Below are 21,842 nucleotides of genomic sequence, written 5' to 3'. Positions count from 1 at the left end.
ACTGGCTGTGTGGTACATGTGACAACAATCTCCTGTATTCTTCAGATGTCTGGGCTATGGGGTAGAGTGGCAAGAAGGAAGACTTTTCTTACCAAGAAAAACACCCAAGGCCTGGCTAAATTTTGCAAAAACTCCTCTATAATCTCCCAAAAGCATGTGGGGAAAATGTGTTCCGGTCTGATGAAACCAAGGATTAACTTTTTGGCTATAATTCCAAAAGATATATTTGGTGCAAAATCAACACTGCACATCACCAAAAGAACACCATACCCGCTGTGAAGCATGGTGGTGGCGGCAGCAGCATGCTTTGGGGCTGTTTTTCTTCAGCTGGAACAGGGGCCTTTAGTCAAGGTAGAGGGAATTTATGAACAGTTCCAAATACCAGTCAATATCGGCACAAAACCTTCAGGCTTCTGCTAGAAAGCTGAACATGAAGAGGAACGTCATCTTTCAGCATGACCACGACCATCCAAATCAACAAAGGAATGGCTTCACCAGAAGAAGATTAAAGTTTTGGAATGGCCCAGACCTGAATCCCATTGAAAATCTGTGGGGTGATCTGAAGAGGGCTGTGCACAGGAGATGCCCTTGCAATCTGACAGATTTGGAGTGTTTTTGTAAAGAGCGGGCAAATATTGCCAAGTCAAGATGTGCCATGCTGATAGACCCATCCCCAAAAAGTCCGAGTGCTGTTAATAACATTAAAAGGTGCTTCAACAAAGTATTAGTGTAAAGGTGTGCACACTTATGCAACCATATTTTTATTTATTTAGTTTTACTTCCTTCCACCTAAAAGATTTCAATTTGTTGTTCAACTGAGTTTTACAGTTTATAGATCACATTAAAGATGGAAAAAGTTCTGAAATTATTTCTTTGTCTCATTTTTTTACATCACAGAAACCTGACATTTTAACATGGTGTGTCAACTTTTTATATCCACTGTATATAAGTATAGTTTATTATTATTATTATTATTATTATTATTATTATTATTATTATTATATTATTTATTATAATAATAAAATTATTATATTATTATTCAGGATTTATATAGCGCCGACAGTTTACGCAACGCTTTACAACATTAGATTATTTTCAGAAACATTTATTTAAAGGCATTGTAAGTGAAGGCATTTTTCGTGTGTGTTTTTAAAAAAAAAATAAAAAATTGTATTTTTTCACGCTTTGATGGTCCTCTGTTTCAGGGAGGCACACAGTCAGATTGAGAAGCGGCGCAGGGATAAAATGAACAGTTTCATAGACGAGTTGGCATCTCTAGTGCCCACGTGTAATGCCATGTCACGGAAGCTGGATAAGCTAACGGTACTGCGAATGGCGGTGCAGCATATGAAGACGCTACGAGGCAAGTGGCCCTGCTGCACACAGAGTAACAATCTACACTGAAATTGCTTCACTCTTATGACCCACTGTAGCTCCTCCCCCATCCTCTCTCTTTCGGCTTTGACATTTGTATTAACTTTAAGTGGTTTTCAGGTTGTTTGGAGAGCATTTGACAGTGAGGAGGTGTTTTACCGCCTCCTCGCTGCCTGCTTTAAAGGCTAACTGCACTTTTGTGGGAAAAAAAAAATGGAGATCTATATATATCTATCTCTATATCTATATATTGTAATTGAATGTTCTTAAAAATACCTTTCCTTTTCAATCTACAGCCGCTGTGTTTTTTTTTTTTTTTTTTTTTCTTAACAAAAGTGGAGTTACTCTTTAACCTCTTTAAAAGCCTGCAGTAGCGTGAGAGCAATTGTGTGAATTGCACGCGGTTTCAGGGCGCTTGCAGAGCTGCCCCTTTCATTTGAATGGTTCGCGTTTCAATGGGTCCTAAGCCTGTTGAGATTGACACAAAGGTATAATTGTGGCCACTGCAGCTAAAGACAGTGGTGGGGGGTGGCCAAAGCGCAGCTCAACAAAGCGCAGCCCTAACCCCCCCCCCCCCCCCAACCCTCCACCACTGTGAGCGAGCCCTTAAAGTGGTAAATAAGGATATTTACCAGCACACCTTGGTTTATAGTGATAAACTTGTCCTTTATTCTCAGAAAGCAACAGGCGTCAGAGGCTGACGCTTCGAGGCCTCATAGGATACCATAGCCAAGGGGTGCGTCAACCCTAATTTCAAACCCGGGCCGCATCAGCATTATGATTGGACACCTAGTCTTACAGACCCTTTGGCAGAGCACCCATCACCCCCCCCCCCCCCCCCCATACATCAGAAGTCAAGTGTCCCCCTACCATCCCTTACACCACAGTCCGCCCCCCACCCCCCCCACCTTGTGCTGCTGCCGGGAAAAAAGTGTGGGGGGGAGCTGGGAATCAGAAAGTTCAGTGTCTGGAGGAGGAGCAGAGGAGGGCAGGAGTCAGCTGCTGAATGATAACGGGAGGATGAGACAAGCGGGGGGAATGCGGCTGCACAGAGAACACAGGATCTGTATGAGAAGTTCTGTCCCCCGCTCTGCTGCTGACTGCAGAGACGAGGTGGGGGCGTAGGCGATGGGGGTGGGGTGCCGCAGCTGCAGGAGAGAGGCGCGGGGGCAACATGAAATGGCCTGACGGGCCACGTGTTTGACACCTGTGCCATAGCCAAAGCACTCTACCTAGCTGTGCTGCTGCAGATCCTTATTTTCCTATAATTGCATGATGGCCCTATCCACCAATTTACTACAGCACCCTACGGGAGCTATGGACGAGCATGTAAGGAGTGAGGTGGATACAATACATTTAGAAATAAGAATTTTTAAATCAGTTAAGTAGTAAAAATAAGCAGCTACCACATCACCTGTAAATTCATAAAAATAAAAAGTGCAGCGCTAAATATCCAAATGTGAAAAACATAAATCCCAACGTGCAGCGTCCAATCAGTGAAATCCAAATACTGTATTTCAAGCTGTAATGCCAGTGTAAATATCGGTGAAAATGAAGCCCTTCCAAAAACAAAGCCACATCCAAACAAGCCAGTGTTGAAAAGGAACACCTTCCCCATCCAATCAAATACGCTTACCAGATGGGTTTGACTTCCAAGTTATAAGACGTAAAAGTACGCTTGTGTCAAGGGCGAGCGTATTGCTCCACAGCAGAATAAAATCTATGGACTCCAATACCCCTCATTCTAAGGTCCTCCTCATGGCCATAATGGTAAAAAGAGAACTGGGAGACCACATGGCATAAATCCATCAAAAGCAATGATCTAATAAAAAGCATAGAAAATACTCACAAATGGAGTAGCAGCCCAGTGACGAAACGCGTAGGAGGGAGCTGATGTATGTGACGTCATCACACACCCCGACTTCCGTAAGCGGTTTGCATCTGTCCCAGGCTGCTACTCTGTTTACGGATATAAAGATGTTTGTGAGTATCTCTATGCTTTTTAATAAATCATTGGTTTTTATGAATTTACACTATGTAGTCTCCCAGGTTCTTTTTTTGCCACTATGGCCATGAGTATGACCTTGGAATGAGGGCTATCTGAGCACACAGATTCCATTCTGCCACAGAGTAATATGCTCTTCTGTGACAGACGCGTTTTAACTTCTAACTAGGTAGTCAAACCCATCTGGTAAGCGTATTATGGAATGGATGGTGAAGGTGCACAGAGGTGTGGTGTTCCTATTCAACTTCGATACAATACAATTGCCTATTTAAAGTGGTGTGACCTCTGCTCAGTGTACACTCCTTGCAATATCCATCCCCCCAAAAAAAGTTCCTCTTAAATGATTACCAGGTGAACGGTGTGCAGGCAGGCTTTGGGATTCATGTGATGTTTTCTCTCCATCTACAGGTGCTGCAAACCCGTACACAGAAGCCAATTACAAGCCGGCCTTCCTATCAGACGATGAGCTAAAGCACTTGATTCTCAGGGTGAGCTGGTTTTATTGTATGTACTAGGAGTTCTTTTTAAATCCACCCGGCCACAGCAATGTATACAGGAGCTCTGAAGTATTTACAGCAGGGGTCTCAAACTGGCGGCCCTCTAGCTGTTGTGAAACTACAAGTCCCATGAGGCATTGCAAGCCTAATAGTTACAAGCATGACTCCCACAGGCAGAGGCATGATGGGACTTGTAGTTTCGCAACAGCTGGAGGGCCACCAGTTTGAGACCCTTGATTTACAGGCTTCACAAATTTAGGCGTTCTTACCAAGACCATGGCCATCATTCAGAGCTCATAGGGCTGGGCTGAAGGGGATTGGTGAACCAGGGAAATGGATCTATTTCTTTTATAAGGATATTCTGATATGTCAGGCTTATTGGTATTGTCACTTAAAGCGGAACTTTACTCTTAACAACTTGATAAAAAATATTTTCTTTAGCAAGGAACATTCATTCTACATTAATAATTATGCTGCCAACATTAGTGTGTGCTGTAAATTGCATGGCCTGTCTCTTCTTGCTGGAGGCGGCCATTTTGCTGAAGCCCAGAGCCATCAAATGGCTGGTGTCATCACATGTGCAGCACCATGGCAGGTGATCTTGCTGAGGTGAGGTCACCCAGAAGTGGGAGCAGGTACCTGTCAAAAATATCTTCTCCCCCCCGAAAGGTGCTGGGGGGGGGAGTAGGCAGATAAGCGGAGCTTCCACTATTTAGTGGAACTTACGCTTTTTGGAATCCCCCCCCAGAATCCCCCCAGCAGGGACCAGTGGGATTGCGCTGCGCGACTCGCGCATGCGCAGTAGGGAGCCAGGAAGTGAAGCCACAAAGCTTCACTCCCTGATTCCCTTACCGAAGGTGGCGGTGCCTCCACCCGAGAGCCGAGGGAAAGATTGGATTTGGGTGCCGACATCGCGGGCGCCCTGGACAGGTAACTGTCCATATATTAAGTCAGCAGCTGCAGTATTTGTAGCTGCTGACTTTTAATATTTTTTTTTTTTTCGGCGGAACTCCGCTTTAAGTTTAAAAAAAAAAACAGTTACATTCCCGGCATGCTGGGATTGCTGACTGTCACATTGGTTGTGCTCTCAACCAAACCATCAAACCATCCAATGGCCGGTGTCATAACTGATCACATGTGCAGCACCATAGCATTTGCAGATCAAACAGAGGCTAAGATGGCAGCTTCCTTGGCTGAAAAGGATAGGAGGGTTTACAGTAGTTCCACTTTTAAAGGGATTCCGAAGGCACAACTTATGTTTTTTTTATAAATAACAAACCTGCTCTGTGTAATAGGTTTGCACAGAGCAGCCCCGATCCTCCTCTTCTCATGTCCCCTGCCCAGCGCTCCTGGCCCCTTCCCCTTGCCGCGTGCCCTCCATAGCAAGACGCTTGTAGTCAAAAATTGCCAGTTTGTTTGGCAGTCTGTTATATCTGAAGCTCATCCCTACGTATAACATCCCATAAATCTGGAAGGGTGTTGTAGTCTAGCAGAACGGGGTAGTGGATGGTGTTTAGTAGTATAGAGATCCTAGCTGGCTAAGAACACTAAAGTGTGCACATCTAAAGGGAGCCCTCGGATACCGTTTTTTTACTTTATGAACTGCTCCTAATTTGCTGACATCTTTATTATACATCAGTCAGGACATCCATATTCTTCTCAGGGGACAGCCTGACAAAGGCAAAGAATATTTCCAAGCTTGTCTAATTTTTTTTTTTTTTTTCTTTTTTTTTTTTCCTGGCTTTAGAGACGGAGATGATTTTTGCTAAGCACTTATTTAATGAATAAACAAACGTCATTGACTTGCAGATACAAAGAGCTGTTTTAGACCGATGTTCTGCTATATAAATGGCTGTGGCTGGCAGGGAGAGGTTAATGCCGGGGAGGGGGGGTGTTGATGGATGGTATACCGGTCACATAAAGGAAATGATATAACACTGGCAGCACTGAGTCACAGGGTGTAGGCACACGACATTCCCAGCAAAATATGTCTAGAACCCGGGCTCTTGTATTCTGCTGCCTCTTTTTGTTGCCTATTATTCCTTCATCTTGCACACATTTTCTTGTTTTAATCACTTTTACCCAACCCCCCCCCCCCCTTCATGACCAGGCCACTTTATGCGATACGGCACTGCGTTATTTTAATGGACAATTGTGCGATTTATATAACGTGTACCAAAATAAAAATATGTCCTTTTTTTTTTTTTTTTCCCCCACACATTTGGTGGTATTTGATCACCTCTGCGGTTCTTTATTTTTTGCACTATAAACAAAAAAGACCGACCAATTTTGGAAAAAAAACAATATTTTTTACTTTTTGCTATAAAACATATCCAATAAAATTAAAAAAAAAAATGTAATTTCTTCATAAATTTAGGATACAAATGTATTCTGCTACATATTTTTGGTAAAAAAAAATCCCAATAAGCGTACATTGCTTGGTTTACGCAAACGTTATTGCTTCTGCAAACTATGGAATTTTTATTTATTTTTATACTAGTAATGGCAGCGATTAGAGGGACTGCAATATTGCGTCAGATAATCGGACACTAACTGATACTTTGTGAAAACCAGTGACACTAATACAGTGATCAGTGCTAAAAATTTGCACTGTCACTGTACTAATGACACTGGCAGGGAAGGGGTTAAACATCTAGGGTAATCAAAGGGTTAACTTTGTGCCTGTCCAGTGTTTGTGTAATGTTTTTCTGTGTACTATGTGTGCTGCTTTTGCTAGGGGAAGTGATTGGATTTTTTTTTTTCCCTGCAGGAACGCAGAATCCCCCCCCCCCCCACCCCCTCTCTATGAGCCCTTGCACAATGGGGCGGGGGGCGGCGTCGGCGGTAAAACGCCGCTATTAGCGGCGTTTTACCGTCGGTATGCGGCCGCTAGCGGGGCGGTTTTACCCCCCGCTAGCGGCCGAGAAAGGGTTAAATACCACCGCAAAGCGCCTCTGCAGAGGCGCTTTGCCGGCGGTATAGCCGCGCCGTCCCATTGATTTCAATGGGCAGGAGCGGTATACACACCGCTCCTTCACCGCTCCGAAGATGCTGCTAGCAGGACTTTTTTTACCGTCCTGCCAGCGCACCGCTCCAATGTGAGAGCCCTCGGGGCTTGCACACTGGAATGAAAGCAGCGGCACTTTCGGGGCGGTTTGCAGGCGCTATTATTAGCGCAATAGCGCCTGCAAACCGCCCCAGTGTGCAAGGGCTCTATCAGAAAGGTGATCTGCCTTACTTACATAGACAGATCCCCATTCTGTGTTAACGACAAGACCTCTACCCTCGCGGTTGGGGGGGCGTCCCCCACCAGAGTCCTCTACCCTCGCGGTTGGGGGGGCGTCCCCCACCAGAGTCCTCTACCCTCGCGGTTGGGGGGGCGTCCCCCACCAGAGTCCTCTACCCTCGCGGTTGGGGGGGCGTCCCCCACCAGAGTCCTCTACCCTCGCGGTTGGGGGGCGGCCCCCTCACCAGAGTCCTCCCTTACGTTACATAATTGGAGCAGGTCTGGGTGAGAGTATGCTGTACTCTGAACGGGGTAAAGCATGTCATTGGTTTCTAGGACACTGGTGGTCCTACCAACCAACAACTGTGATATTAGTGCAGAGTCCTCTACCCTCGCGGTCGGGGGGGTCCCCCACCAGAGTCGCGCCCCCCCCCCTCCCTTACGTTACATAATTGGAGCAGGTCTGGGTGAGAGTATGCTGTCCTCTGAATGGGGTAAGCACGTCGTCGGTTTCTAGCACACTGGTGGTCCTACCAACCAACAACTGTGATATTAGTGCAGCATGGGGATATCTGCGCTGGAGACTGTGGTGTGGGGGTGGGGGGGAGAGAAAGAAGTGGAGACTATAGAAAATCTGACCCTAACTGTTGACTGGATAATTTTTTGTAGGGGGCGAGATATGGCCCTCAGGCTGTAGTTTGCGGACTATTTCTTCATAGAATTTTATATATACGTTCTTCTGTCCTGCAGGCAGCAGATGGATTCCTCTTCGTGGTCGGCTGTGACCGTGGAAAAATCTTATTTGTGTCAGAATCTGTTTTCAAAATTCTCAATTATAGCCAGGTAAGAGGCAATCTCTTCTATTGTGTCTCCTGTTCTGCTCATTGCCTTCATAAACCGATCCCGATATGTTCCCCCCCCCCCCCCCCCCCCCAAATACCAGGGGTTGTGTAATGGGCACTGCATGCATCTAGAAATGTTTGTTTTCATAGTAAAATGCATGTGCATTGAAAGGCATTTTTGGAATCGGTGCCATGCGTTTTCTGTGCATTTCACATGTTGAAAGTAATACATTAAAAATTTCTTGCCATTGAGAGCCACCAGCTGACATTTTGTGTGACTGGTGGCTGTCATTGGCCGCTCGAGATCACACTGATGATCTAGAAGAACCAACCAGAGTATTCTGTATTCACTGTGTCAGCTACATATATACCGTGGGTATAGAAAAAGAATCCCCCCCTCCCCTTAAAATTACATTTTGTTGTTTTGCAGCCTGGAATGAAGACTGTCACAGTTTTTGTTTTTATCCAGCTTTATTTAAAAAAAAAAAAAAAATCACTGAGTTGTAAAAAGTCACCCCCCCCCCTTTTTGCTTTAATTACAGCCTTTAGTCTGTTGGGATGCTCAACGTCACTCGACTTACTCAAATACAGTTTGGTCTAAGCCCTGCCCTCAGCCTGCCGCTTTGAGAGTAAAGAAGCATAACCTAGGGCCATTGCTTTGCACTTTCCTCTTGTCAACAAGCTTGCAGTGTGCCGTGCATTGGCTTACCTCTCCGCTCCTCCCTGTCCTGGTCTTGCTCTGCCCCAGAAATACATAACAGGATTAAATGGTGTCTGACTTTGGAGATAAGCCCTACCCGCCTGCTGTTCTACTCTGCCAATGAGAGCGCAGGTATTGTCTGCTGAGATGCTGCTATTGGACCGTTTTTTAAATCTTGTAGGTTTATAGACTTTTTGGTTTCCCCAGCCCATCATATCCCACCAGTACTGTTCTGTGTATGATCATATTTGCTCCACCTGTGCATAGATCAGGGATGTGAGGATCGGTCCGGGACACACATGGGGGTTGATTTACTAAAGGCAAATAGATTGTGCCCTCTGCAAGTGCAGTTGCTCCAGAGCTTAGTAAATGAGGTGAAGCTTCTCTTTGCAAAAAAAACCAATAATATGCAAGGAAAAAAAATAAAAATTTTGCTTGCACATGATTGGATGGTAGAAGTCAGCAGAGCTTCCCCCCTCATTTTAATAAACTCTGGAGCAATTTGCACTTGCAAAGTGCACAACCTATTTGCCTTTAGTAAATCAACCCCTCTGTCCTCTATAATCTACAACTATAAGAGAGAACTTTTTAAGTCTTATTTAGCAGTAAATGTGACTTTCACCAGATATGAACTGTAGGTGAATCTTCCTGGTGCATGGTTTTCTAAAATGAAAGGGAATGAGTAACAACCTGTGAATGTTTGGTAAAAGTCACATTCACTGCTATAGAAATATTCCCTTTTATTTACTGTATAGATACATTACAGTTCATTCAGTTTATGGAATTCCTTGTCTGTGGGGACCTCTGCTGGTCAGCTGTGGTAATACCACCTGAATTCAGACATAGGCTAAAAACAATCAAGGATTCTGCAGTCAATAATGCATTGCTGGGTGTCGTTCAAAAGGTCACATTTATAATGCCTGAAAAAAAAAATTGTTGGTCTCTGTTAACCTTATTGACCAATCGGAGCTTTGCTTTTTTTTTTTTTTTTTTTCTGTATCATTCAAACATGTAAGCTGGAATCTACAAAAGGATTTATTCTTCCCCAATGGCTGTTGCAGAGACCTCTTTACCTTTAAAATCTATAAGATATAAACAGTCATTCTGAATTTCCGAGTTATTAGAATGGGCTAAAACATGGAAGTGTAACAGAATTTTTTATTTTTTTTATAGCAAGTTTACATTTTAAAGCTGAGTTCCACCCACTTTTACAACTTGGTCTTAAAGGAAAGACCCCCCCCCTCCTCCACCCCTCCTCCACCCCTCGTTTTTGGAGAACGATTTTTTATTTATTTTTTATTTCCAACTTTTTCTGAAGTACATAATGTACTGCCATCCTAGCTCAGCCCAGTGCGTCATTTCCTCCTAGCCTGCATGCAAATACAGGGAATTCCCACTCCTACAGATAGACTTCCAACCATCAGGGCTATTTAATATTTGTATAGCTTCTCTCAAGAGCCAGCCCAGTGCCTGCATCAGATCTGAGGGCTCTGGGGAGACGTCCCGAGGCAGAAAGCCATGTACAGCACCCTGCTGGCCCCTCCCACCAGCTATGATCTGCCTGCATTGCATAGAGGTGCCCAGGGACCCAGTGATGACATCACTTTGGTCTAAAATGAGATGTGTAACCGGATTTTTATATAAAAATGTTATTGGCAGGTTGATGAGAGGGAAGGAGGAAAGCAGCTCTAAAATATATAAAAGAAAGGATATCTTAAAGCTAAATTGCAGGTATGGAATTTTTTTAATTTTTTTTTTTTTTTTTTGCAGCTTGGACCAAGTATAATTCCTCTTGTATTAAATTGTATTGTAATTGTACTGTCTGCCCTCATGTTGTAAAGCGCTGCGTAAATTGTCGGCGCTATATAAATCCTGAATAATATTATTATACAGAATTTATATAGCGTCAATAATAATAAAAAAAAATAAAAATATATAATTTTTTTTTTTTATGTGTGTATGTATGTATGTATGTATGTATATATGTGTGTATGTATATATATGTATATGTATATATATATATATATATATATATATATATATATATATATATATATATAATATACACACACACACACACACACACACACACACACACGTGTGTGTGTGTGTGTGTGTGTGTGTGTATATATATATATGTGTTTTTATATATATATATTTTTTTTTGTGTGTATATGCATGCATATATATATATATACAGGGGGGGGTCACTTACAACAGGCACCATTCAGGCGTCATCTTAGTTAATGCAATGCATTCTCTGATTGGATGAGATGGAGAGGTAGGGTGATGTCATCATCATCTCCACCATGTCCAATTTAGAGAACCCTTTGCACTCTTTGAGGAAAATGCGAGGCATTGCCTGAGTATCGCCTGTGATGATTGGGCGACCGCCCCTATGGTTACTATGCAGCAGGGCAGCCACTCGGCACTGGACCCGGAAGGCACAGAGGATCGCTGTTAGGAGTGGTGGCTGCTTCCACAGGGATCTGCCAGGTATGGAATAATGTGCCTTGAAAAAGTATTCATACCCCTTGAAATTTTCCACATTTTGTCATGTTACAACCAAAAATGTAAATGTATTTTATTGGGATTTTATGTGATAGACCAACACAAAGTGGCACATAATTGTGAAGTGGAAGGAAAATGATAAATGGTTTTCACATATTATTTTACAAATATGTGAAAAGTGTGGGAGGGACATTTGTATTCAGCCACCTTTTACTCTGACAACTCCAACTAAAATTTAGTGGAACCAATTGCCTTCAGAAGTCACCTAATTAGTAAATAGAATCTACCTGTGTGTAATTTAATCTCAGTATAAATACAGCTGTTCTGTGAAGCCCTCAGAGGTTTTCTAGAGAACCTTAGTGAACAAACAGCATCATGAAGGCCAAGGAACACACCAGACAGGTCAGGGATAAAGTTGTGGAGAAATATAAAGCAGGTTTAGGTTATAAGGAAAAAAAAAATCTCCCAAGCTTTGAACATCTCACGGAGCTCTGTTTAATCAATCATCAGAAAATGGAAAGAGTATGGCCCAACTGCAAACCTACCAAGACATGGCCGTCCACCTAAACTGACCGGCCGGGCAAGGAGAACATTCATCAGAGAAGAGCCAAGAGGTCCATGGTAACTCTGGAGGAGCTGCAGAGATCCACAGCTCAGGTGGGGGAATCTGTCCACAGGACAACTATTAGTCGTGTTCTCCACAAATCTGACCTTTATGGAAGAGTGACAAGAAGAAAGACATTGGTGAAAGAAAGTCATAAGAAGTCCTGTTTGCAGTTTGTGAGAAGACATGTGGGGGACACAGAAAACATGTGGAAGAAGGTGCTCTGGTCAGATGAGACCAAAATGAAACTTTTTGGCCTAAAAGCAAAAATCTATGTGTGGCGGAAAACTAACACTGCACATCACCCTGAACACACCATCCCCACTGTGAAAGATGTTGGTGGCAGCATCATGTTGTGGGGATGCTTTTCTTCAGCAGGGACAGGGAAGCTGATCAGAGTTGATGGGAAGATGGATGGAGCCAAATACAGGGCAATTTTAGAAGAAAACCTGTTAAGAGTCTGCAAAAGACTTGAGACTGGGGTGGAGGTTCACCTTCCAGCAGGACAACGACCCGAAACATACAGCCAGAGCTACAATGGAATGTTTTAGATCAAAGCATATTCATGTGTTAGAATGGCCCAGTCACAGTCCAGACCTAAATCTAATTGAGAATCTGTGACAAGACTTGAAAATTGCTGTTCACAGACGTTCTCCATCCAATCTGACAGAGCTTGAGATATTTTGCAGAGAAGAAGAATGGGCAAAAATGTCCCTCTCTAGATGTGCAAAGCTGGTAGAGACATCCCTAAAAAGACTTGCAGCTGTAATTGTAGAGAAAGGGGGGTCTACAGAGTATTGACTGAGGGGGGCGCCATACAAATGTACCCCCCACTTTTCATATATTTATTTGTAAAAAATATTGAAAACCATTTATCATTTTCCTTCCACTTCACAATTATGTGCAACTTTGTGTTGGTCTATCACATAAAAATCCAATAAAATACTTTTACGTTTTCGGTTGTAACATGAGAAAATGTGGACAATTTCAAGGGGTATGAATACTTTTTTTTTTTTTTTTTTTTTTAAGGCACTGTATATATTTTACTTTGGTCCAAGATGAAACAATGTAACTGCAAAAAGATCCATACCTGGACTTCAGCTTTAAATAAACGGGCGGTAATTGCATGACCCAGAACAGTGGTTGTGAAGACCCCCTGGAGTTAGAGATCCAGCTTCTGCCCTGCAGATCCCAGCCTCACGTAGAAGGATTACCCCTCACTTTCCCCAACCTATCCGCACTCTTCATATATGGGGGAAATACTTGTACCATGGAAGCTGTGCCCAAAAAAGACAAGCACAGGGCAATGGACCAGCTGCCAGTATTGCCTGTGGCTAATCTCTCCCCATTACAGACTTGCCATGCCTTGTCCTGCGCTGTGTCCAGGGGCAGACTGACAACTCATGGGGCCCCTGGGCAATAGGAGATTATGGGGCCCCCGGGCAATAGATAATGGGCCACACAGTATACACACACAGAATACACACACTGAAAAGGTACTGGAGAGGCGGGGCAGCTATAATCTTGGGATTTAAAAAAAAAAAAAAACAGAATTTTACATACTGTCCCTGGTTTTATTGAGGCTGGCAACCCTGATGGGGCCCCTTGGTGGCATGGGGCCCTCAGGCAGTGCCCGAGTGCCCAAATGGTCAGTCCGCCCCTGGCTGTGTCTGTGTGGAGACGGCCATCTTGGTAGAGGGCAGGGCTTTGCTTCCTCATGTCGGAGCTCCCAGGATATAAAACCGTGGGGGACGCATCTGTTCAGACTAGTGGTGAGATGCAGAAGTGCTTTAGGTGATCCCACACAGCAGATATACGGCACACTCGCATACCTGGAAGTACACTGTTATATTTCAGGAGGGATTTAGGACAAATAGTGAATTTTTCAGGGAATTGCTTAATCGATCATTAATAAATTAATATTTATTAGTCAATTATATTATTATGTTTAAATATATTTTAAATTTTAGATTTTTTTTTTTTTTTTAATAATATTTCTATATTTTCTTTTAACATAGCAAATTAATTTCTTTGACTTCAGTTCCATTCCAAAATGTATTTTTAGTCAAAGCTTTTTTTTTTTCCTAGTCCTGGATGGAGTTGGGACCGGTTAAAACCACTGTTGGGTTTTTACCGCTATCCTGGGGCTCTGTTTGGATTTACCCTCCACTTCCTGTCCTGGTGACAAAGGTTGACCAGACAGGGAACTCTCTAGAAGTAACAAAAAACTTTAATCAGCAGTGCAGGGAAAGGCTAGAACCCAGTGGCGGCTGGTGTGTTGGTTTGTTTTTTGTTTTGGATTTTTTTGTTTTTGTTTTTTGGTGGGAAGGCAACCCCCCCCCCCTGGACATGGGTTGCAGGCGGGCAGGATCCTATGAGTGGCGGGCCAGGCAGCATCCGGGTTGCGGGCTCCTATGTGCGGGCGGCATGTTGCGAGCTCCTGTGTCCTCTCTGCATCACACCATTCGGCTCCTCCTAGGTGTCCAATAGGATTGCCTGTCCTTTCAGCCTGGTGTCGAAACCCGCTTCCTGATTGGCCGGGAGGGAGGATCAGTGTTACAACAGCAAATATCGATTCGCTGTTGTAACACACCTGGGTAGGCTCGGAACGCGCTCTCTGCGACCCAAGCCCAACCTATATTAAAGCCCATTAGAGCCTCTGGTTCTAATCGGTGCTTCAAAAAACATTGGAATCCATGCGCCGGTGTCCTGAAAGGGGCAGGACGCATGGGTAGGGGAGGCGGCAATGAAAAGGGGGGCGGATGGCCCCTTTGCGTCTTTAATGGATGGGCTGCCCCTGCTAGAACCCCCTGTCGGCTTTTTATTTCTGTCTCCCTGGTGCAGATTTTTCCTCATTTCCTGTCTGGTGAAATCATCTGCAGGACAAAAAGTGAGGGAAGATCTCTCTCTAAATCCTCTTGGGAATGCAGCAGAAGCTTTGTGAAGGAAGAGGACTATGACATCACAATGTAATGTCCGCACTTCTAGACTTTTCTTACTTTATTCTTTTGTAATGACTTAGAATACTGAACATTGATTAAACTTGCTGACCTTCCATGGCTTCCTATTCATTATTATTGTCTCCTCTGTGTGATGTGGAGTCCTGGGAAATTCCTGGTCACCATTAATGTGTCCACTTTTTTTTTCTATTTCAGAACGATCTCATCGGGCAAAGCTTGTTCGACTATCTCCACCCAAAAGACATTGCCAAAGTGAAGGAGCAGCTGTCGTCCTCGGATACGGCTCCCCGGGAGAGGCTCATCGATGCAAAAAGTATGTTGTGGTTTGGGGGTGTCTGCTCTGTGTGTTCACTGGGGGAACTTTATATCCTTCCTGCAGCGCCCCCTTCTGGTTCAGATTAGGATCTGTTAAAAGGAAACCCATCTGGATAAATTATGGATTTTTTCACTGCCAGTTTTTTTTATTTTTTTTATAGGGTTAGTTCACCTTTTTCATAAACAATGAAAAGGTGAACTAACACTGTACAACCTCCTCATCCCTCCACAGTCCCTACTGTGCTTTCCTCTATGGGTGATGGGCTGTCCGGTGCCCATGCAGCTGGTGCAGTGGCATAGCATGGGTTCCCAGCGCCTTGGGGAAGGGGGGTAATTTGCGCGCCTCCCAACCCGTGGACTTTGATACCTCTTCCCTGATCATACCCCCCTCCCCCATCCCTCCAATCTGATCACACACCCCCAGTTACCCCCATCACACACAATTCCCCCCCACATCTCACCGGTCCTGCAGCACCAGAGACAGGGGGGGGGGGGTTAGCTGTGTCCTGCGCAGGACAATATCTCCAGCAGGAGTTCCGGAGGCGTCAGCAGCTGCAGCAACCAGCGGGGAGCCTCCTCCACCCTGACCACCTCCTCTGCTGGCACCCCTCACTGCCCCCCTCACTGCCTGCACTCACTTGAGATCTGTCCTCTGCGAACTTGAATACGTTCTCCCTGCTCTCTCGGTGAAAGCAGGTAAACTAAAACCTCCACGCTGCGCCCTCTCTCCTTCTGCCTTTTGGTGGTGTGGGCCCCGTCTGCACCCCTCCTAAATGTTGCGTCCGGGGGAACCACACCGCCCCCCCCCCCACTATTCCACTGTGTAGCGGCCTTGAGATTTGAAATCCCCTCTCTTCTCTCCTTTCTTTCTTCAGGGCTTCCAGAATGGATCGGGGTGATCCTTTGTACTGGTGCTGACCAATTAGAATCACTCTGATCCATCCCAGAAACCCCGCAACAAAGAAGAGTGTGATGAGCTGAAATTTTCAGATCCATCCCCCCCCCCAGAAGGCCACATCGGCCACCTGGGCTCTGAGAGCTCATCGCCTATGGGAGGCAAGTACAGCGAGGACCAAGGAATATGGTGGGTGTACAGTGTGTGGCTTTTTTTTTTTTTCTGAAAAGGTCAACTTTTAAAAGTGGTTGTAAACCTCAGACATGAAATATGAACAAAGCATTTCCCTCTATAGTGTGTACTTGTGTCATTTGTTTCTGCTGTCTTTTTCCTCTGCTATTGGCATAAGTCACTTCTGACAAGTTTTCCTGATGCCAAGAGAAAAAAAGGTGACACGGGAGGGAGCTTCAGCACGCAGCCTGTGATTGGCAGCCACAGCTCTATTCCTGTGTGAAAGGGGTGTGTCCCTTCCCTCCAATCGGCTCTCGCTGAGCTCTGCAGAGTGATTTTTAACCCTCCGCCCACTTTTTTTTATTTCCTCAACTTTTCAGACCAGCTTTATAAATTCTGGATTTTGAACGAATGTAGAGAAGAGAAGACTGCAGATAGGTACAGTCTCATCTCTGTGTATCACTTGAGGCCAGTCACGTCGCTGGGTATATAATATAAGGGTTTACAACCACTTTAAAGGTGCAAGTTCCAGGGCTGTCCCGCTGATCCTTGGTTTATTCGAACAGATCAGGGGGTTTCCGACTTGACTGGCTAAAAACTTGATCCAGGAGAAATCCAGACTTTCTCCAGAACATTGAGAAATGGGAATTGTTAGTCGTTTCCGTCCCTCGCCCTCTGTGCGTTCTCTGTGATTGTACATTACATATTAAAGGTGTGGAAGTACCAGTAACATGACTGGGGGGGGGGGGTTAGTTACCAAAACTGGAGAGTGCAAAATCTGGTGCAGCTCCACAGAGAAACCAATCAGCTTCCAGAAAGGTAGATCATCCTTGGAAAGGGGACTGCAGTTTATTTATAACTAGCACATTATGAAATTCTTACCTTAGACCGAAGCCCTCCCACCGCTTCCATCTCCACCTGGTCTTCCTTCCAGGTTCGCATGCTCCGGTCACCTGGCTGGCCGAGCTGCGCATGCGCGCGGGAGTCGCGGCACACGGCTCTGAAGGAATGGCACGGGTATGCCGTTCCTTTAGAGCGCATGCGCCGGCGACGTCATCGTCTGCATGCTATGTGAAGATCTCTGCAAGTTTAGGAGATATTCACTGTACCTACAGGTAAGTCTTATTATAGGCTAACCTATAGGTACAAGTCTAAAAAAAAAAAAAAAAAAAAAAAAAAAAAAGTGTACTTACACTGTAACACTTTCCTAAGAATGTATTTTTATATCCTGTGTCTGATTCTTCACAGCGGGGCTTCCCGTCAAGACGGATATCACCCCAGGACCATCGCGGCTGTGTTCCGGGGCCCGGCGATCGTTTTTCTGCAGGATGAAATGCAATCGGCCTTCTGTCAAAGTGGAAGACAAAGATTTCCCCTCCAATTGTTCGAAAAAGAAAGGTTTGTCAAGTCCCCTGTGAGCCGGACTATAGTGAAAGAAATAAATAAAAAATTTTTCGATCCTGATAACCGGATTTGTGTCTTTGCAGGGGACAGGAAAAGTTTTTGCACTATACACAGCACTGGATATCTGAAGAGCTGGCCGCCTACGAAGATGGGGCTGGACGAAGATAATGAGCCGGAGAGCGAGGGCTGTAACCTTAGCTGCCTTGTCGCCATTGGTCGATTACACCCGCACATAGTGCCGCAGCCCGCCAACGGGGAGATCAGGGTCAAATCCACAGAGTACGTCTCGCGGCACGCCATCGACGGGAAGTTTGTATTTGTAGATCAAAGGTAAGAGGCTTATCTGTGGTCTACATTAAAAATCAACATTGAAACATTTTTAAACATTTGGAAGGGTTCATTTTTTTTTTTTTTATTTATTTAAATAAAAAAACAGTTATGCTTACCTGCTCTGTGCAATGGTATTGCACAGAGTGGCCCTGAACATCTTCTTCTGGGGTCCCCCAGGCTCCTCCTCTTCTTCTGGGGTCCCCCAGGCTTTTCCTCCTCTCTTTCTTTCTTTCCTTCCTTCCTTCCTTCCTTCCTTCCTTCCTTCCTTCCTTCCTTCCTTCCTTCCTTCCTCTTATTCTCAGGCTCCTTCTCCTTATCTCATTGAGCCACCATAGGAAGCTGCTTCCTATGGGGGAGTGCCTGTGGGCTCGCTCCCGAGCCAGGCTGTGTACATCTTTCTTCCTTTCTTCCTTCCTCCCTTCCTTTCTTCCTTCCTCCCTTCCTTTCTTCCTTCCTCCCTTCCTTCCTCCCTTCCTCCCTTTCTTCCTTCCTTCCTTCCTTCCTTCCTTCCTTCCTCTTATTCTTCCTTCCTTCCTTCCTTCCTCTTATTCTTCCTTCCTTCCTCTTATTCTTCCTTCCTTCCTCTTATTCTTCCTTCCTTCCTCTTATTCTTCCTTCCTTCCTCTTATTCTTCCTTCCTTCCTTCCTCTTCATCCTTCCTTCCTTCCTCTTCATCCTTCCTTCCTTCCTTCCTTCCTTCCTTCCTTCCTCTTATCCTTCCTTCCTTCTTTCCTTCCTCTTATTCTTCCTTCCTTCCTTCCTTCCTTCCTTCCTTCCTTCCTTCCTTCCTCTTATTCTCAGGCTCCTTCTCCTTATCTCATTGAGCCACCATAGGAAGCTGCTTCCTATGGGGGAGTGCCTGTGGGCTCGCTCCCGAGCCAGGCTGTGTACATCTTTCTTCCTTTCTTCCTTTCTTCCTTTCTTCCTTTCTCCCTTCCTCCCTTCCTCCCTTTCTTCCTTCCTTCCTCTTATTCTTCCTTCCTTCCTTCCTTCCTTCCTTCCTTCCTTCCTCTTATTCTTCCTTCCTTCCTTCCTTCCTTCCTTCCTTCCTCTTATTCTTCCTTCCTTCCTTCCTTCCTTCCTTCCTTCCTTCCTTCCTTCCTTCCTCTTATTCTTCCTTCCTTCCTCTTATTCTTCCTTCCTTCCTTCCTCTTATTCATCCTTCCTTCCTTCCTCTTATTCATCCTTCCTTCCTTCCTTCCTTCCTTCCTTCCTTCCTTCCTTCCTTCCTTCCTTCCTTCCTTCCTTCCTTCCTTCCTTCCTCTTATTCTTCCTTCCTTCCTTCCTTCCTTCCTTCCTTCCTTCCTTCCTTCCTTCCTTCCTTCCTTCCTTCCTTCCTCTTATTCTCAGGCTCCTTCTCCTTATCTCACTGAGCCACCATAGGAAGCTGCTTCCTATGGGGGAGTGCCTGTGGGCTCGCTCCCGAGCCAGGCTGTGTACATCTATAGACACACACAGCCTGCTCTGCCCTGACCCCCGCAGGGTTTGATTGACAACAGCCAATGGCTCCCACAGCTGCCTCTGTCCTGTGAGGAGAGAGATGGAGAGCAGCACCACTGCAGACTGGCACAGCTCTGGATTGGGATAGGATAAAGGGGTACTTGTGTATGTATAAGGGAGGGTGAGGGGACAAGACTTCCGCTGGAACATGTTTTACCTTTAAATGCAGGGAGTTAAGCTAAAAATGTTCTGCTTTTGAAACCACTTTAAGTGGACAGAAGTCTGCAGCTTATCAATGAAGTAAAAACTGGTGATCCTGCCATGTTCAGGCACTTCCTTTTTAATAGGGTGACAACTTGCTCCTGCTTTGTCACCCTGTCACATGCCCCCTAGAGGTGACTACAAGTGCCAAGCTCAGGCTATCTACTGATTGAAGCTGATCAAACTGATACATGAATCACTGGCAGTATCTGTGTGTTAAAAATAACTGGTTCACTTTTTAAATATGTTTTTAAAAAAAAAAAAAATTATATATATATATTTATTTATTTTTTTTTTACCAGGGCAACCGCCATTTTAGGGTACTTACCGCAGGAATTATTAGGGACGTCGAGTTATGAGTATTTCCACCAGGACGACATTGGGAACCTCGCCGAGTGCCATAGACAAGGTACCTCTTAGCTTGGCATTGGTAGTAAATGTATTCTTATTTCCAGAGAGATCTGCTTTTTGTATTTCTGCTGCAGGATTTGGTATAAGAAACTTCATGATGAATATGTTTTTATTTTAATTCCGTATTTTATGTCTCTTCCAGTGTTACAGACAAGAGAAAAAATCACCACAAACTGTTACAAGTTTAAAATCAAAGATGGTTCCTTCATCACCCTGAAAAGTCGCTGGTTCAGTTTCATGAACCCGTGGACCAAAGAAGTAGAATATATCGTCTCCACCAATACTGTTGTTTCGTAAGTTTTTGGACCGAGCCCAATTTCTGCTTTCTCATGATCTGCCTGCGCTGGTGTCTGTGCCAGCCCCTGACCCCACCATGCCGCCTTTTAGACTTCAGATCAGGGTGGCATGCAGAACTGAGGATGGAGGAAGATGTCCCTGTGACCGCACATCCATAGCATCCCAAGGTACGGTGTGCAAGTGGCAACCTCACCCTGGACTCTGGCCAAGTCACGCCCCCAACACACTGGGAGCATGGCTTGGCCAAAGATGAGGTTGCCACTTACCACCATACCTTGGGATGCTATGGATGTGCGCTCACAGAGACATCTTCCTCCATACAGAGCTATCTTAGGAGCCAGGACAGACTCCCTCCCTCCCAGCATTGGATATACAGGATTTACACCCCCCCCCCCTCCCTTCAGTGAGCCAGAGCGGCACATGATACAGGTCTCTTGGGTCACATGTAGAGCTGAGGGAAGTCCTAGGCTTCTCCTCGACTCTGACATGTCATGTGATGCAGCCAAGGGGAGACCTAAGAGGACTTTCCTCACTCTGCCCCGACCCCCTGCATCTGAGGTCGGGGGAGGGAATTTTACAGGAGGAGGAGGAGGGTAGATGTTTGTGATGGACGAGGGGGGTATTTTTTTCCTTGTGGGGGAGGGAGATGTGAGAACCGGAATGAAAAGTTTTGGATTGCTGCTCAGGTCCCTGTATCCAAGTCCAGTGGACTCGCGTTGTGGGTGCTGGCTTGAGGTAAGAGCTTGTCCTGGCTCTATGTATATTGAAAGAGGTAAGTCCCAATCGTCGCACTCCAGAAAGACCCAATGGTCATGCAGCCTCAGCCTAGCTCTATCTAGGCCATGCCCCCACCAACATGTTTCGCCCAGGCCTTAGTCCTGGAAATCATGCCTAAGCCCTGAGGCAAAACACGTTGGTGGGGGTGGCCTGGATGGAGCTAGGATGAGGCTGTTTTTACCTGCATTACCACTGGGTTTTGCCAATCGGCACTTGCCTCTTTCAATATACGGAGAGTGATATACCATACGCTAGTCGAAGAATAGTTTGAATGTGTTTTTGAAAAACAAACACACGGTTGTGAGAGCAAACAATATTACCATCATGTAATGGCCAAATTTTCAAAGATAATTCATTCAATGGACATAAATAGATCAGTTTCCCGTTTGTTTTTTGCTTCTGTTAAAATTTCAAAATGGGAGCGTGAAACACACCAACCCTTTCATTTCACAGCTGTTCAGCAGACGTTTTCCAAACTTCCTTGGTTTCCAAAGATTTTTTTTGGCTCAAACATCACAACTGATTTTCTATTTGTGCCCATTAACTGGACAAAAAACGAACAAACGGTCCAAATGACAGATTTTCGAGCCATTTTTTTGGCTAGTGTATGGGAACCATTACTCCTGACCCCTGCGTTCTTTATTACATACTACTGACCCTTCCGGTCTTTATTACATACTACTGACCCCTCCGATCTTTATTACATACTACTGACCCCTCCGATCTTTATTACATACTACTGACCCCTCCGATCTTTATTACATACTACTGACCCCTCCGATCTTTATTACATACTACTGACCCCTCCGATCTTTATTACAT

At 45.0% G+C, this 21,842-nt stretch overlaps 1 protein-coding gene across 1 annotated transcript in view; it reads left to right on the top strand.

Annotated features, from left to right (window-relative positions):
• The window catches only part of BMAL1 (basic helix-loop-helix ARNT like 1), a gene marked incomplete at its 3' end in the record, with an annotated part of 94,840 nt that overhangs the window by 65,926 nt on the left and 7,072 nt on the right, over window positions 1–21,842 (top strand). Inside the window, 8 exon segments of the mRNA XM_073604051.1 lie at window positions 1,206–1,363; window positions 3,788–3,867; window positions 7,853–7,945; window positions 14,915–15,032; window positions 17,349–17,498; window positions 17,588–17,834; window positions 19,838–19,944; window positions 20,089–20,239. Coding sequence (XP_073460152.1) covers window positions 1,206–1,363; window positions 3,788–3,867; window positions 7,853–7,945; window positions 14,915–15,032; window positions 17,349–17,498; window positions 17,588–17,834; window positions 19,838–19,944; window positions 20,089–20,239 — 1,104 coding nt within the window.

This window comes from Aquarana catesbeiana, linkage group LG11 (assembly GCF_042186555.1).
Source record: "Aquarana catesbeiana isolate 2022-GZ linkage group LG11, ASM4218655v1, whole genome shotgun sequence".
In the NCBI taxonomy this organism is placed as follows: domain Eukaryota; kingdom Metazoa; phylum Chordata; class Amphibia; order Anura; family Ranidae; genus Aquarana; species Aquarana catesbeiana.
Note: the sequence above shows the minus strand (reverse complement) of the source record. Positions and strands in the feature narration are given on the sequence as shown.